This window comes from Lepisma saccharinum, chromosome 26, assembly GCF_977018435.1.
Source record: "Lepisma saccharinum chromosome 26, izLepSacc3.1, whole genome shotgun sequence".
Taxonomy (NCBI): domain Eukaryota; kingdom Metazoa; phylum Arthropoda; class Insecta; order Zygentoma; family Lepismatidae; genus Lepisma; species Lepisma saccharinum.
The window spans coordinates 3,407,774-3,423,915 of NC_139254.1; the positions used below are offsets into that span (position 1 = coordinate 3,407,774).

A 16,142-nucleotide genomic window follows, 5' to 3' on the forward strand; every position below is an offset into this window, starting at 1 on the left:
CCAGTTACGAAGGATGTGTTAGAATGAAGGGGTTGCTTGCATAAAAAGTCCGCCATCCACGAGGTAATATCGCGAGGCAAGAACAGATGCCTTCTTGCGTCGGTCCGCCAGCCTTCTCCAGCAAAACCTCAACTTCGGCTTCTACGTTATCAATCATTCTGAGGCTGACGTCACAAAAATCTCCAACCCTCATCGCGGATAACGTCCTCTCTTGCTCAAATTTATGCACTTCAGCGCTCCTGCCATTTTATACAATGGGCGAACAGAGGCGGCGAAACAAAGGCAGGGGGTGGGGGATAATAAGGTTTCATCCAGAAGCTGAATATTTATACAAGACCACAGACTGCCTCCTCGCGTATCCGCTGATGGATGCTGTACCGAGATGATGATGTCAAGGATTAAATTCTTGCCCCTCTTGAAATTTGTTTTAGCGTTGCGCAGAAACCCCATCCCTGCGGCGATGAGGATGAGTGGTGAAAGTACTCGCAAAGAACATCCAGGCCCAGAGTGGGATTCGAACCCGGCACCCAAGGTGCCAGCCTCCGTGGCGGAGTTGCTATCACACCGCGCTAACACTTCAGGGTGTCCCGGGTTCAGATCTAGGGCATGAGTGTTCTTTGCCAGTGTCCCTTCACATTAATTTCAGCACCAAGTTGCAGAAAAGCGTAGTAAAATAACCCTAATGCATCAGCCAGCAAGACCGAGAATCAAACTGGAAATTTAGACCCGTCTTTATTAAACATCGCTCTTACAACGTACCCTTGTCTATAGGAAATTGACCAATATAATTAAAAAATAAATCATGAATGATAAATCATGAATATCCCACTTTTAATTATCATATTATGGCTACCACTAAAAAAGCCACGCGCCTTCTCGGTCTTCTATACAGATTTAGCGAAATTCAAAACCCATAATCTCTTGCCTTATTCTTTAAACCTTTCATCTCGCCCATCCTTGAATACTGTTCTCCAATCTGGGCAATGGCCTCAAAAACCAATCTCACCAGAATAGATTCTGTTCTCAGTTTCTTTCTTGCAATTGTTCGCCATAGAATACCTTCCTTTCGACATGTATCCAAATCAGACACCATGGCTGCTCTGAATATTCACACTCCATCCTTTCGTCGTGATCTAGCTGACATGAAATTTTTATACAAGATAATAAATGGCAAAATCAGAACAGATCTCCTAATCAGTGAATTCACACTTCGGGTATCCCAAAAGCAAACGCGCAACCTGCAACTCTTCCACAACCCAACCACTAGGCTATCCCTTCTACAACGCTCCTTGTTTTACAGGCTCCCAGAAATCTACAACAAACTTCCCCTGAATGTAGATATTTTCCTTCCAGAAAGTAATTTTTGTATATTACTGACCAAGAGCATGTAAATCTATCCCATCTTGTTATTGTTTTTATCTTTTGTTAATTTTTGTTTCTACTTTATGTTGTTTCAGTGTAAAATGGCCAAATAAGACAGTATCTGAAACTCTGAGTGAATAAATAAATAAATGATATTAAAGAAGAATACATTTAAATAAATAAAATAAAAATAGTAGAAAATACACGAATTTCTCATGTGAAGAACGATGATAAATGAAAATTACGGAATAAATAAAAAGTGACAATAACAAAAACAAACACAGTTGCATATAATACAATACTAATAGTGACTCGAATTCTCAATTAAAGACGACATGGAGAACTACAAAGGATATTTTTTAGACAGTATATGAAATTTCAATACGAGATAAGAGCTATAAGAACTTTTCAATATTAAACGGTTCACTGTCAGATATCTTCTCAATACTTCGTACCAAGGTGTGCTAAACCCTTCACCACGATAGCCTGGAACTCGAACACACTTGGGACCTTGACTCCATGGTGTAATGGTTAGCGCAATGCAGTGCCAAACCGTGGATGCCCGCTGTTTCATCATCCCGAGGTAGAGAATTGTTTAATTTTCTGCTCAACGGTCCTAAATATCTCTTACGCTTGTATTCCCGCGAACGTTTAGAGGCGAAGGAGCGTCTCTTTGCCCTCAGAGTTTGTTCAGGGAATTGAGTCTGTCCTGGCGACTGTGGATTATCCCCGATGACACCTGCTGATGTTGGCTTCTAATGTGGACGAACCGGCTTATGGAAATCGCCGAGAGGCAGACCCTCCTTCCAAGGCGTTCTTGGGGCCGGATTTCAGCTTCCTTAGCTGCAGGATTAGTTTCGTGTAGGGGGAGAAGCTAGTAGTTCGGTAATGGACACATTGTCAGGTAAAACAGTTTAAAATCAGTCTAAACTGAAAAATCTTGACGTCATTTGAACCCATTGGTAAAATACAGGCAAGTATAAAAAATACTACAGCTGAGCCGATCGGTTGGACTTTATTTAGGCCGATACTTTATATATATATATATATATATATATATATATATATATATATACGGAAGTTACGCAAAATTCGAAATTTCCATTGATTTACGGGATGGCTACTCACCGGGAATTCCTTGAATTACGGGAATTCTGCGTGAATTTTGCTCAGTAGACGTGATAAATTACAACTTTTATTTAATGCAAATCTCATTGAATTTATACATATTTATACTTACTTGTCATTGGTTATTCTGCTAGAATTCTAATTAATTGAACATTATTTGTGTTTTTAACTATCAACACAATAAGTTCATTGAAGCCGGCCTCCGTGGCGGACTGGTTAGCACATCGCTCTACGATGCCAGGGGTCCCGGGTTCGAATCCTGGCCTGCTCATGGATGATTGAGAGTGTACATCATCAATTTCATGTCACGCATCCCCATCTTCGCAAAGTATCCAAAAGTGGTACGAAAGACGAAGTAGAAAAAGCAAAAGTTTTTTATAATTTAAAATCAATAACACATCAACCCCCTCCCCCACCCTCCCTGGCACCCATACTCCACAGTTGTGTGCCATAACACATTGTATTCCACTCTCAAAGGAAGTGACGTCAGAGTTCACGTCACGTTTGTCCACGAATTCTTATTTTAAGAACGGTTCTAAATGAAGCATTTCAAGCCGGACTGTCGACCAGTCAGCTCTGGGAACAGACAAGTTGAATCCGAATGACTGTGCAACGTGGTGGCTTCACCGGGAATCGAACCCGGTATATCTTGATTACAAGACGACAGTGTTACCACAAGGTCATCAGGGAGACCCAGAAAGATGCAAAAGAGTGTGCGATGCGACAAGATAACTATTTTTGTTCGCAACTACCATTGCCTTGACTTGGTTCATTTTACTTCGTTTTTCTGCCACTTTTGGGTAATTCACGATAAGAATGAGTTGTGATGTAATGAAATTGTTGCCCCCCCCCCCCCGTCCCCACGGAGGTAGGCTTCTATTTGCGTAAATGTTCATGAGGTGCAGAGTTTGTGTTTTGTTAACAGACTGTGAATTGCGTAAAACTACATTAGATGGGAAGGAGTGCAGTTCTACACACAAATCTAAACATTCCTGGGTCCTTTTTCGAGCTAAACTTTCTCCCTATAAACTCTTGGTACAGTGCGTAACTCTCTATTGTAATGCGCGTGGTGACAGTACACCCCCCCCCCCTCCTTCTCCCAAAGCCACAGTTTCCTTTCTTACAGACCGTAATTGATTGATCGGCTCATGAATAATGTGTTTCCATTGTTTGGCCCCGTTGTTGACCCACTTGTAGGGCATAACCCGAAAACAAACATTGGTGGATGTTATGGACATTGTCGTCTTTATGTATTCTGTACACACGGCCTGTGCATTACACTGTGCAGCGTATCCAGCCCTCAAGGATCGACCTCTCATCTCGCAGGGCATTCTGGGAATACGGGCTAACAGTGCGCTGCTCACTAGAGCTGCCTATATACACATGTATTATATATTCCCAGGATTCGTGGTTGCACACCAGTCCGGTAATACAATAGTTTTCCACTACAACCTTACGCTGCTCTTCCTTCCAACCATCGTGTAATTGAAAAAGCATTCGGAAACATTTGAAAGTTTCATGAATGTTGGGCATGATAATGAAACCAACTACACAGTTTTCCATTTCATTACATTGTTGGAATTGTCTGTCCAATTCAAGAGTGTGATTTGTAATATTCTTCGTAAATAAAAAATGAAATCCTTGATGCGTTTAGAAAATCTTCTCGGTCAACTCCTCCACTCACTTAATCCATATATTTCATTCTTTTAACCCGGCTCTTTCAGCCTTATCTTTAAGGCTGGCTCTTTCGCCCTTTTAATTCATATCTTTTTACCCTTTGTTTTAATCCAGTTTTTATTCCATCTTAATGTACCTCTTTAACACTTTGGAAACTTTTTTCTATACAGCTTATGCAGGGGTTTATCCAGAATTATTCATCTGGAGGTGTAAGTTCGTATTTAGGGGCGTGTAAGGGTAAATTTTGAGCCAAAATGACCATAAATAATTATTTTGTGAAAAATTTAGGAGGGGTGTAGATATCACTCCGCCTTGTCTGTAGCACAAAAATTCCGTAGTATTATTTCGAGTGAAAATTTAACGAAAACGTTAGCCAGTGTTAAGTACTCTCGTAGAACATTAGCTAGCCCTGTGGCGAAATGTTGCGCCTGTTGCCGATCTTCGTACTGAGTGATTAGCACACCACGCTACAAACCCAGGGGTCCCGGGTTCGAATCCCGGCCTGGTCGTGGGTGTTCTTTTTGAGTCTCCATTACTTTCATCCCTCATCTTCATCTTTGCCCTTAGGAAAATGTGGCAGAAACGTGAAGTAGAATAAACCAAATCAATTAACGTTGAGCCTGGTGCTCTAGGAAGCCAGCCAGGATTCTAGGTTCGTGTCCTTGCTAAACCTAGGAGCTACTGTGTGCTCCTTGCTTTATTTCATCAATTCATCATGCGTATTCATCTACGTGAAAAAAGCAAGACAAACATTCATTCTGTGGTCTAAGATTGCAGTGAAAGTGAATCAACTTGCCACAGACTTTAATGAAATTTGCCGTCAATTGGCAACACTGACGCAAGTATGGGGGAAATTTGGCAACGCCGGCTTGCCCTTGGGAAAAACATGACCTTGACGAGCGAGGGTCGTCGTGACTCCTTGAACCAAGTAGATGGGAACAAATTTGTCGTGGGTGGCTGAATGCATCCTAGCCTGCTCTTTTTTTTCTCCTTCACCCTTTCTCTCCTCCAAAGAATATTTGTTTTACGTAGCCGGTTGTGGCCTGAGAATCGCATCGCATCGCGAGCTGGTCCTTTCGTAATGGCACCGAGCGTCGAATGGTGAATGTGCCCGTGGCGGGCGGGAGACTGACCGTCTGGCTCTGTCGCTCCTCATTTCGCTAGCGCCTCTTTTTGCTTTGTCTGCAGTTCTTGTTCTTCGTCGACTGCTTACCAAGTCTTTTTCTTTTAAATTTCTTGCTTAGTCTCGCGACCGGGCTGCGTGAAGTAGCGGCTAGCGTGTCGCCATATCGCGGGGGGAATGTTCTCCAGACGAGAACGAAGCTATGTCCGAGATCAAGGTACACACATTAATCTTTCTGGCGTGTTTCCCTTGTACAGTGTACAAACTGTTGCCTTGGAAACACTTTATGACCAGAGCCCAGAATTTTTATGTAATATCAAAGTACAAAATATGTAACAATAATTGATAAAATATGTACCTAAATATGTATTATCAAAAGGATATGTAGCTATATAGGTAGTATCATAGAATATGTAATATTTATGAGTATCCAAGCAATTTCAAGAATTCTGCTACATATTTATTTAATTTGAACGTATTCAACGTAATTTTAAAGATATAAGTTGTTCAAATTAAAATTTGTATCAAATTTATAAACTCAAAAAAGCACAGGAACGCCTACATATTTAAGAAACCAGTTTTGTCAACTATGTTAATTACTTTTCACATCGCAAATTATTGTAGAATATGTACGAGAGCTCTTCGTAACTTTCGACACAATTGTAAAAGAAGAAAAAAAAGAGTCTACAGAAAGAACAATAGAAAGAAAATACATAGCTACTTTGTACTTTTTTGTACAAGGGAACATATTGTGCAACTCGCTACGTACAGGAAAGTAGCTTTCCTCTCCACCGATGCAAAGTTTGGTAAACCTAAAAGCGAAACGGAAATATGTAACCAGAAGGGGAGGGGAGAGAAACTCCAGCATCTTTCTATAAATAACAGTTCCCGTATTTCCATTTGCCTTTAGCCTGTCTTTCCACTTGGCACTCCATTTTACGTGACGGTAAGCACTATGCATCTCATTGATTACAAAATATGACATCACGTGAAATACAAATTTTCTTCATGTTTCAGAGACTGAAAATACAGGCAAAATGATCAAGATAGGAAAAAAATTGCCGAAATGTTGTTTTATGTAAAGTACGTTAGCAAATATGTAAAAATATGTAACATAAAACTGATGCAAAATGTCAGTTACATAATTCGTTGACATTTTCGTGTTCAAGGTATGTATCCAGAAAGGAATAGAACATGTAATTACTAGGGAACGGAACTTTATGTGCTAAAAAACTCAGAAATATTTATTTTTTATGTGTCAACTGTTGAAAATATGTGATTAAAACAGGAAAATATGTGACAAAAATAAAAAAAATCTATTTGGTAACAAAAACAAAATATTGCATGCATTTTAAACACCTGAAATCCGTTTCTAAATGCTTATTTCTTAGCAAGCTATTTTTTTGGGAAGAGTTGTAGTGGATCATCATAGTTTTTTCCAAATTCTCCATTGTAAATCTCTGACGATTATCTCTAAAAAGCATCTTATATTGTGAGAAAAATCTCTCCACGTCACAAGAATTTTTTTTTCATTTCTTCTCACATTTGAGGCACGAAATGTCACTAACGCTGAAGTTTTCCAAAGCTTCCTCTTCCTCTACTTCACCTTCCAAAACACGTGCAATTTGGCACAAAGTTGGAAAACCTTGATTTTTCCCCAAAAATTTATGTACATTTAGACATTAGCACTTGTGCGTTAGATCCAGTGGCGGGGGTAATATTTTCCCCCAACAGGATCGTAGGCGAGGTGCCAGAAGTTGCCAGCGAGCGTGTTCAAAGACAAAACAAACCTGACACACTCGATATGAAAGAGGTGCGGAGAATAAACATTTTTCCTTCGAGGATTTCGAGGTAGCTGAAGTCAATGAGCGATGTTATGCATTTAAAATGAAAATTCGCAAAATATGTATTTACATATGGAAAACTGGAAAATGTTTTTATGTAAAATAAAATTTGCTGTGTTGACATATACGGCTATGATCAGAATTTTGGCAAAAACGAGCATCTCTTATCTTATCGCAGGGGGGAAAAAAAACATTTATTTACTAAAGTTCCGTTCCCTAGTAATTACATACACATCCTAGCTCTCTTCTTATGACATCGACGGTGCGTGGTTTCTCGTAGGGATGGCCAAACGGATCCGGATCCGAAAAATCCGGATCCGTTTGGATCCGGATCCGGATCTGCTTGGATCCGGATCCGAGAAATCCGGATCTACTTGGATCCGGATCCGAAAATTCCGGATCTGGATCCGGATCCGAAAGTTCCGGATCTGGATCCGGATCCGAGAGTTCCGGATCCGCGGATCCGGATCCGAAATTTCCGGATCCGCGGATCCGGGTCTGAAAGTTTCGGATCTGGATCCGGATCCGAGAGTTCCGGATCCGCGGATCCGGATCCGGGTCTGAAAGTTTCGGATCTGGATCCGGATCCGAAAATCCGGATCCGGATCCAAGAGTTTCGTATCTCAATCCCATTATAATATTACCACACCTTAGTCCTACAAGAATTTTTTTCAAGTGTTGTTCCTAAAATACTTTGCTACGCATCGGCTAACACACTCGTGCACAAATGTCCGAAGTGATTTTGTAAATGCCATTGAAACGAATATGTATTCATTCGAATGTATTGGAAATGAAAACACACATAAATGTGAGACATTCCATTCCAGGATGAAACCTTTAACACATATAACAAGATAGAAATGTTATAGAAAAATTATACAATTGTTCTACAGTTACAGTTTTACAAATTAAAATAAAACATTATAATATATGTAGTGTTAAATAATTACAAAGTGTAAGACTAACAAGGGAGGTTATCTATTACCCCTCCGATTTCCATGAAACTTGGCAGTATAGTGGGGCCCAAAGGAAGAATTACGTGTTTTTTTGTTTCAGCTAAAAAACGGTTTTAGGGGGCAAAACCCCCTCAAATGTCAAGATGAGGACAAATTGAAGTGAGGATCTGACCCCTGTGTCTTTCCGATTTCCATGAAACTTGGCAGGTGTATAGTGGGGCCCAATGGAAGAAATACGTGTTTTTTTGTTTCAGATAAAAAAACGGTTTTAGGGGGCAAAACCCCCTCAAATGTCAAGATGAGGACAAATTGAAGTGAGGATCTGACCCCTGTGTCTTTCCGATTTCCATGAAACTTGGCAGGTGTATAGTGGGGCCCAATGGAAGAAATACGTGTTTTTTTTGTTTCAGATAAAAAAACGGTTTTAGGGGGCAAAACCCCCTCAAATGTCAAGATGAGGACAAATTGAAGTGAGGATCTGACCCTGTGTCCCCCTCCGATTTCCATGATACTTGGCAGGTGTGTGTATAAACGGGCCCAAATGAAGAAATACGTGTTTTTTTTTGTTTCAGCTAAAAAACGGTTTTAGGGGGCAAAACCCCCTCAAATGTCAAGATGAGGACAAATTGAAGTGAGGATCTGACCCCTGTGTCTTTCCGATTTCCATGAAACTTGGCAGGTGTATACTGTATAGTGGGGCCCAATGGAAGAAATACGTGTTTTTTTGTTTCAGATAAAAAACGGTTTTAGGGGGCAAAACCCCCTCAAATGTCAAGATGAGGACAAATTGAAGTGAGGATCTGACCCCTGTGTCCCTCCCATTTCCATAAAACTTGGCAGGTGTATAGTGGGGCCCAATGGAAGAAATAAGTGCTTTTTTTGTTTCAGCTAAAAAACGGTTTTAGGGGGCACAACCCCCTCAAATGTCAAGATGAGGACAAATTGAAGTGAGGATCGGACCCCTGTGTCCCCCTCCGATTTCCATGATACTTGGTAGGTGTGTGTATAAACGGGCCCAAATGAAGAAATACGTGTTTTTTTTTTGTTTCGGCTAAAAAACTATTTTAGGGGGCAACCCCCCTCAAATGTCAATATGAGGACAAATTTAAGTGGGCATTTGATTTGTGTGTCCCCCTCCGATTTCCATGAAACTTGGCAGGTGTATAGTGGGGCCCAAAGGAAGAAATACATGTTTTTTTTTTGTTTCAGCTAAAAAACTGTTTTACAGGGCGAAACCCACTGAATTGTCAAGATGAGGACAAATTGAAGTGGGGATCTGACCCCTGTGTCCCCCTCAGATTTCCATGAAACTTGGCAGAAGAAATACGTGTTTTTTTGTTTCGGAAAAAAAATTGTTCTAGAGGGCAACCTCCTCTCAAATGTCAAGATGAGGACAAATTGAAGTGGGGATCTGACCCCTGAGTTCCCCTCCGATTTCCATGAAACGTGGCAGGTGTATAGAGGGGCCCGAAGGAAGAATTACGTGTTTTTTTGTTTGAGCTAAAAACTGTTTCAGGGGGCAAAATCCCCTCAAATGTCAAGATGAGGACAAATTGAAGTAAGGATCTGACCCCTGTGTTCCCCTCCGATTTTCATGAAACTTCGCAGGTGTATAGAGGGGCCCAAAGGAAGAAATACGTGTTTTTTTGTTTCGGCTAAAATACTGTTTTAGGGGGCAAAACCCGCCTCAAATGTCAAGATTAGGACAAATTGCCGTGGGAATCATCTGACCCCTGTGTCCCCCTCCGATTCCCATGAAATTTGACAGATGTATAGAGAGGCCGTATGCCCCCTGTTTCTTCCTATGCCATATTTACGTGGTTTCGGGGACTTCAATTTCTCCTCATCTTGACATTTGAGGGGGGGGCTCTATACACCTGCCACGTTTCATGGAAATCGGAGGGGGAGACTTAGACCTCCCTAGTAAGTAAGTGTATTAATTAATTACAAACCGCGCACGCGAGCACACACACTATATATATATATGTGTGTGTGTATGTATATTATATATATATGTATATTAGCAGGTAACAATATGTTATAAGCACATTCTTACTTTCCAAAGAAGCGCATGTGGGATGGCAAAACGGATCCGGATCCGAAAATTCCGGATCCGGATCCAAAAGTACCGGATCCGGATCCGAAAGTACCTGATCCGGATCTGAAAGTACCGGATCCGAAAGTTTTGGATCCGGATCCGAAAATTCTGGATCCGGATCCGAAAGTTCTGAATCCGGATCCGAAAGTTCTGGATCCGGATCCGGATCCGAATCTGAAAATTCCGGATCCGCGGATCCGGATCCGAAAGTTCTGGATCCGGATCCGGATCTGAAAATTCCGGATCCGGATCCGGATCTGAAAATTCCGGATCCGCGGATCCGGATCCGGATCCACAGATCCGGATCCGAAAAATTTTAGGATCCGGATCCTAAGGATCCGGAACCAACCGGATCCGGATTTCGGATCCGCTAGGATCCGGATCTGGCCACCCCTATTTCTCGCCCATCGTGGAGCTTTGCAGAGACAGTTTCAAGCAGGTAAACAGCGGAAGCGAACATGCAATGAAATACCAGGGATAACTTGTACCTCTGCCTGTCTAATCCGGGTTCAGCCTGCATGTTTTTGCTGTCACTTTTCCGTTACTGTTGGTCAATCGCGACGATGTGGATGAGTAATGATTCAATGCCATACAGGAAGGGAAGTGCCTTCCCGATGGCCAAGGGATCCCGGGTTCAATACTCGATAGAGCATATAGTGGTTCAGATCATAGTTGTTAAATGTCTAATGGGTTCTGCAACAGAACCGGAACCTTCTTTCTCGCAATTTAAATTCGGTCCAAGTTGTTCATTGCTTCATTGAAAATAGGTTCCTGGACCGAATTGAAATACTCTATATATATATATATATATATATATATATATATATATATATATATATATATATATATGTTCTTTACGGTACGGAACCCATTATGTTTGCTGGTTTTCTCTCCTGTACCGGAATTGAATTTGTTTAAATTTCCTGGACCTTGAACAACCCTGGTTCAGATTCCACCGTAAGCTATAGGTTCAGCCTCGATTAGCCCATCTGAGCATCTATTCAATTGAATCACCGCCATTGCCATAAGTGGGCAGAAGCGTAAAAGAAGAGAGTCACCACAGCTGGGGTATTTGCCCACCCGGTCCTCCACAGAAGGTTAGGCACGGAGACCTTCAAATGTCGGGACCCTCCAAGCACCGCCATGTTTGAAGAACAACAATGGATCCATAATGAATGTGGAAGGAATTAAGCTCGTATCAGACGTGGCAACTGCGCGTTCCAGCCGACACACCTGTAATGGGTCTGGCCTCGAGACCACGTGATCCATTCCTCACGTCTTTTGTTCTTGATCTTTTATGTGGGTGCCTTTTCGTACGGAGTCATGGGAAGGCGTTATGCAATGGTCTCTGTGGAGGCCGCCTGATCGTCGCTTGGCTAAAGGGGGCATTACACGTACACAGCTTTTGTCTACTTCTCTACGTGGGGTAGATGATCGAATCTTTTATGCTCATCAACCTCTTCGTTGTCCAACCTTCAGCTAGGCTCTGGCTTCTGGACTAGGGATGGACGATATCGCGACGGTATCTATTGCAGGTACATATGGCGGTACCCTTGACCCTTTTGTACCCCCTAGAGAAAGTGAAATATCTTGCATGGTTTATGAAGATTTTTCAGTTTATTTTGGGTATCGGAAATGTGTTACCTTAACGTTTTACTTTACCATGTAGCAGAACATCCCAAAGGCTTCACGCAAGTCAATATAGCACCCAAAACTACTTTCCACAAAAGTAGCTATCATTTTTACGTAGTTAAGTTAGGATTGGTGGTGATAGTTATTTTCGGCGTGTTCTTTCGCTATTTTAATGTACATGCAAACAGTTGTTACTAACAAAGAAGCGGCGAAAGTACTCAGATTTGCATTTTTTTTACTTACATGGGACATACTTTGGGATCAAATATCTCCGACATTTGTGCTTTTCTAAAGCTGGAACCACTTTTACATTACGTAAAACATTGAAATCTGTCGATTACAAAAAAAATCGACGTAATTCTTGAGGGGGTACAGTGGGTAAACGGCCCCCATATGGATAAACATTGTTCATTTTATACACAGAAAGGCTAATCGGGACTGGACCTACAGATTAAAGTGGGATTCGAACCACCAAGTGCCTCCACCGGGAATCGAACCAGTGACCCCTTGATCACAAGGTGGACACTACCACTGCGCCATCGGGGAGGCCCACACACATGATTGCGATTGTCCGTCCATTCATCCACCTCACCATTCATCCTCACATTCACGAATATCTAAGCGCGGCACAAAAGCGAAGTAAAATATAGCAAACGGACTAATGAAATCAAACCTCCTGGTGTGGCAAATTGTCAGTATTTTTTATTTTTCCCCCCTCTGTAATTTGTCCGTTTTATAAATAAATGGTCAGTTGAAACCATAATTTGTTTTTGGTTTACATGTATGGCTGAGATTGCTGAGAGAATTAACATTAACCTTGCGCTAAGGGTTCTCAGTTCGATAGCCGATGGAGGCACATTCCACAGTGGTTCGGATCCCACTTTGAACTCCAGGCCTTCCCGATTAGCCTTTCTGTGCATGAGGTGGACTTAAGAAAACAATAATTCAAGCATTCAGGAATAATATTTTGTTCCATTTTTTCGTATTTTGTTAGTAAGTGTGGTTTTCCTTGCACTTGAACTGATAAGGGAGGTAACACATTAATGAGGGTAAAATTTCGGTAGTTTGATGACATCTGAAATTGACGGTTTTAGACCATCATTTCTCCAGACAACGTCTTACAGTGTTCTTACAGTGTAATCTATGAGAAGGGACTTTTCTTCCCCTAAGGATACGCTTGGGCCTTTTGTCCGAAAGAAATTGTTGGATTTGATGTTGGTACGTAAGATTCAGAGAAGAACTCGCATCTGAAACTTGACAGCAAAGAGAGAGACGAATTTGAATACAGGATAGATTTTCATATTTGGACAATGTTGCAAGGGCTCTGATGGAGCAATTTCCTACTTTGTTATGTTTATATTGCGGTCAGAAGTCATGCACTAAATGCAAGAACCGCCAACCTCCGTTGTGGGTACGGTGTTCGTTAGGGGCGTTCGTTCGTTAGTTTCGACATCATTAATCTTCATCGTCGCGATTAGCCAAAAGTGGAAGAAAGGTGACGTTATATAATTAACCAATCAATGAAATAAAAGAACCAAAGTGAAAATGCACGTTGTCAAGCAGTGGAGTGTAGAAGTAAGTGAAGTTTGTAAATTATCAAATATTTTTATTAGCTTTAAAAGTAATATTGAAAATGACTCCCAAGATCATCGTGCTCCGCAAGATACTAATATTCTGGTTGTATTGTGGGGCGAAGACAGGAGAAATTTATCGAAAACTGAAAGAACCAACGCAAGTCGCACGTCTTCCCCCCTCCCCTTGTTTCAGAGACTATTGCGGACTGGCCAACAGTCAAATGAGCACCTTATGCTTAGCGTCACGAGAGGCGTGGTCGACCAGCAACGCCCCCTAGATACGGTTCTTATCTAGAGTAATTGATACGGGGACCGGAGCAGCCCGGCGAAGGGGGTGGCACCTCCCGACTCTCGCATCGGTTGTGGGAACTCGTGCCTCCCCGATAGTGTAGTGGCGGACCCATCTGGTTTTTAATAAAGTAGGGGTTGGAAGGTGCGACCCTTTTCTGAAGACCCACAAAAATCACTTAAACGTAGTAGACCTTGAACCACTGTGGAATTAAGCATTTTGGGAATCAGGTTTTGTTGGTGCTTGAGTTTAACTCCACTGAACTGAATTGTTGCAGACTAACGAGGCCCTGACGCCTGAACCTACAGGGACGATAATCCTACGTAGGACTTGTCCATTGTCGCAATCGGCCAAAAGTGGCAGAAAAGCAACGCTAAATAAAAATTAAACCAAACCTATGGGAAAGGAACTATTTCTCAGAAGGCACGTGACTTTATTATATTAACTGATGGAGAACAGTTTTCTAGACTCACGTCTCCACTGTGATATCGATAGAATTCTACTATAGTCAGTATTGCAATTTTGCCGTTCCACGGATATTGAACCCGGGACAGCGTGCACCATTGGAGGGGAGGCGATATGTCCACGACACGTCTCCCCGATGGCGCAGTGGTAACGTCGTCGCCTTGTAATCAAGGCGTCCCGGGTTCGATTCTTGGTGGAGGCACACAGTGGTTCGGATCCCACTAACTGTAGGTCCAGTCTCGATTAGCCTGTCTGTGCATAACATGTACTTGGAGGCTAGAATGAACTCGAAAACACAGGGCCAAAAGACGGAGGTAGATGCGTCTCGTTAGTCCCCAATCGAGCTCTTGCCAAGGTAGGGCCGTAGCTAGCGTAAGTAGCTCCCCACCTACCTGTACAGTCCTGACTGTTGCACTTTTCCCAGGGTGTACCAGAAAGCAACCTGGCTACTATCACCCCTTCAGAGTTGCAAACTAAGTGAAAACGAGCCGGCAAGTTGACATTATTTGTTACCTTTCAGAAGGTGTACGAGAGAAATCTCCGTTTCGCGATTGAAGGTATCTCTGCAGCCTGGATCTGACTGTTGCAAGAGGCTGGACAAGCCGTGTGTCAGTTGTCGATGCACCCCATTGATTTGCGCAGGTGCAAGGTGCGCTCCGCCCCTGGCCCGGCCGGGTAGAAAAGAAAAAGAGAAGGGGGTGCCTGCCTACTCCTGCAGGTAAACTTGTCTGCATCCGGCCCCGGACTCCACATTCGTTTTCGTCGCAAGTTCGAGACGTTTACGGGGGGATAACGCATCCCTGGGCCACGAGAGGGAGAGAGAGAGAGAGAGGAAAGAAGCGAGCGAGTCCTGCAGAAGCGGGTGCGGGCGTGCTGAGAGAATCGGCCATCTTCGGCGTACCCGCTCGGGCGTTTCCGCCTCGGCATTCTTCCCGCCCGTCCTCGTGCTGGGATCTCGTTCAGTTCGGCTGAGATACGCTCTGCTGTGAGTCGGGTCTGTTGTTCGCTCGCCTCCTCTCGGCTATCTGCTCTCGCTACCAGTCCGTTTAAGGCTTTTTTCTCTTTCTCCTTTTTCTTTTTTATTCTCCCTTTGTTTCCCTTCTTCCTTTCTGCGAGGACCCCTCGCACCAAGCTCTACAATCGCCCTTCCCGGCTTCGCTGCTCAAAGCACACGACTCGCCCTGGCCAAAGGGACTCGACGACGCCGGCAGCTGCGAATGTTCAAGTTCTGTGCATATTTCTCTACGTGCCGCTAAGTGTTGCTTGTTTGTTTTTTTTACTACCATATTTGTTGTTCGCCAGTGGTGTTGTGTCTTCTCTGCACGAACCCCCCCCTCCCTCCTGCTCAAGTTAGTATTTTTTTTACAACCCCTTGCATCCAGCCCCCGCAACCCCCCTCAAGTTGTAGTGTTTGTGTCCAGTGTGCCGCTCGCTCTACAGTAACCACTCTCTCCCCCCTGTGTGTACGCCGCTCTGCAAGTGTGTGGTGATCGCCGCTGCTTTGGCCCACCCGCCCCTCCGCCCCTGATCCCACGCTGACGCGAGGCACAGATACGCCCACAAAACGTCGACAGGAAGACGGCGAAATGGTAAGTCTATTACGTCCTTCTTTTGTTCTTTTTAGGGTGTGAGGTTTCTTGCCGTTGTCGTAGTCGATTAGCAGGCTGCACGCCATCGCCCCTCGGTTGTCCTCCCGAACGGAGATGCACTGCCCGACCACGTGACATCGGTGCGGGGGAGATGGGAAGAGGAGCGCTCGGGGTAAAAGTGAGGGGGACTTGTAGCTAAATTCTGCTCGGCGCGTAACCAGTCTGTTCGCTCCAGCAAAAAAAAAAAAACTCTGTAAGGTTACCACCGATAAGTCGTTAATTTTGCTATTTAGCGACGCTTTTCTGCCACTTTTCCCTAATCACGACGATGAGGATGAAGTTGAAGGGACGCTACCAAGAACGCCGAGGTCGGTGTTTGAACCCAGTTGTCCCGGCATCGTGATG

The 16,142-nt window shown here is 43.2% G+C and overlaps 1 protein-coding gene across 16 annotated transcripts in view; it reads left to right on the top strand.

Annotated features, from left to right (window-relative positions):
- heph (polypyrimidine tract-binding protein 1 heph) overlaps window positions 1-16,142 on the top strand; it is a 1,248,713-nt gene that overhangs the window by 871,084 nt on the left and 361,487 nt on the right. Inside the window, exon 1 of one of the 16 annotated variants that reach the window (XM_083112800.1) lies at window positions 15,099-15,737. The exons of the other annotated variants lie outside the window; for them this stretch is intronic. Coding sequence (XP_082968926.1) covers window positions 15,735-15,737 — 3 coding nt within the window. The 5' untranslated portion in view covers window positions 15,099-15,734. Of the gene's footprint in view, window positions 1-15,098; window positions 15,738-16,142 lie in introns of those variants that run through there. 16 annotated transcript variants of the gene reach the window in all.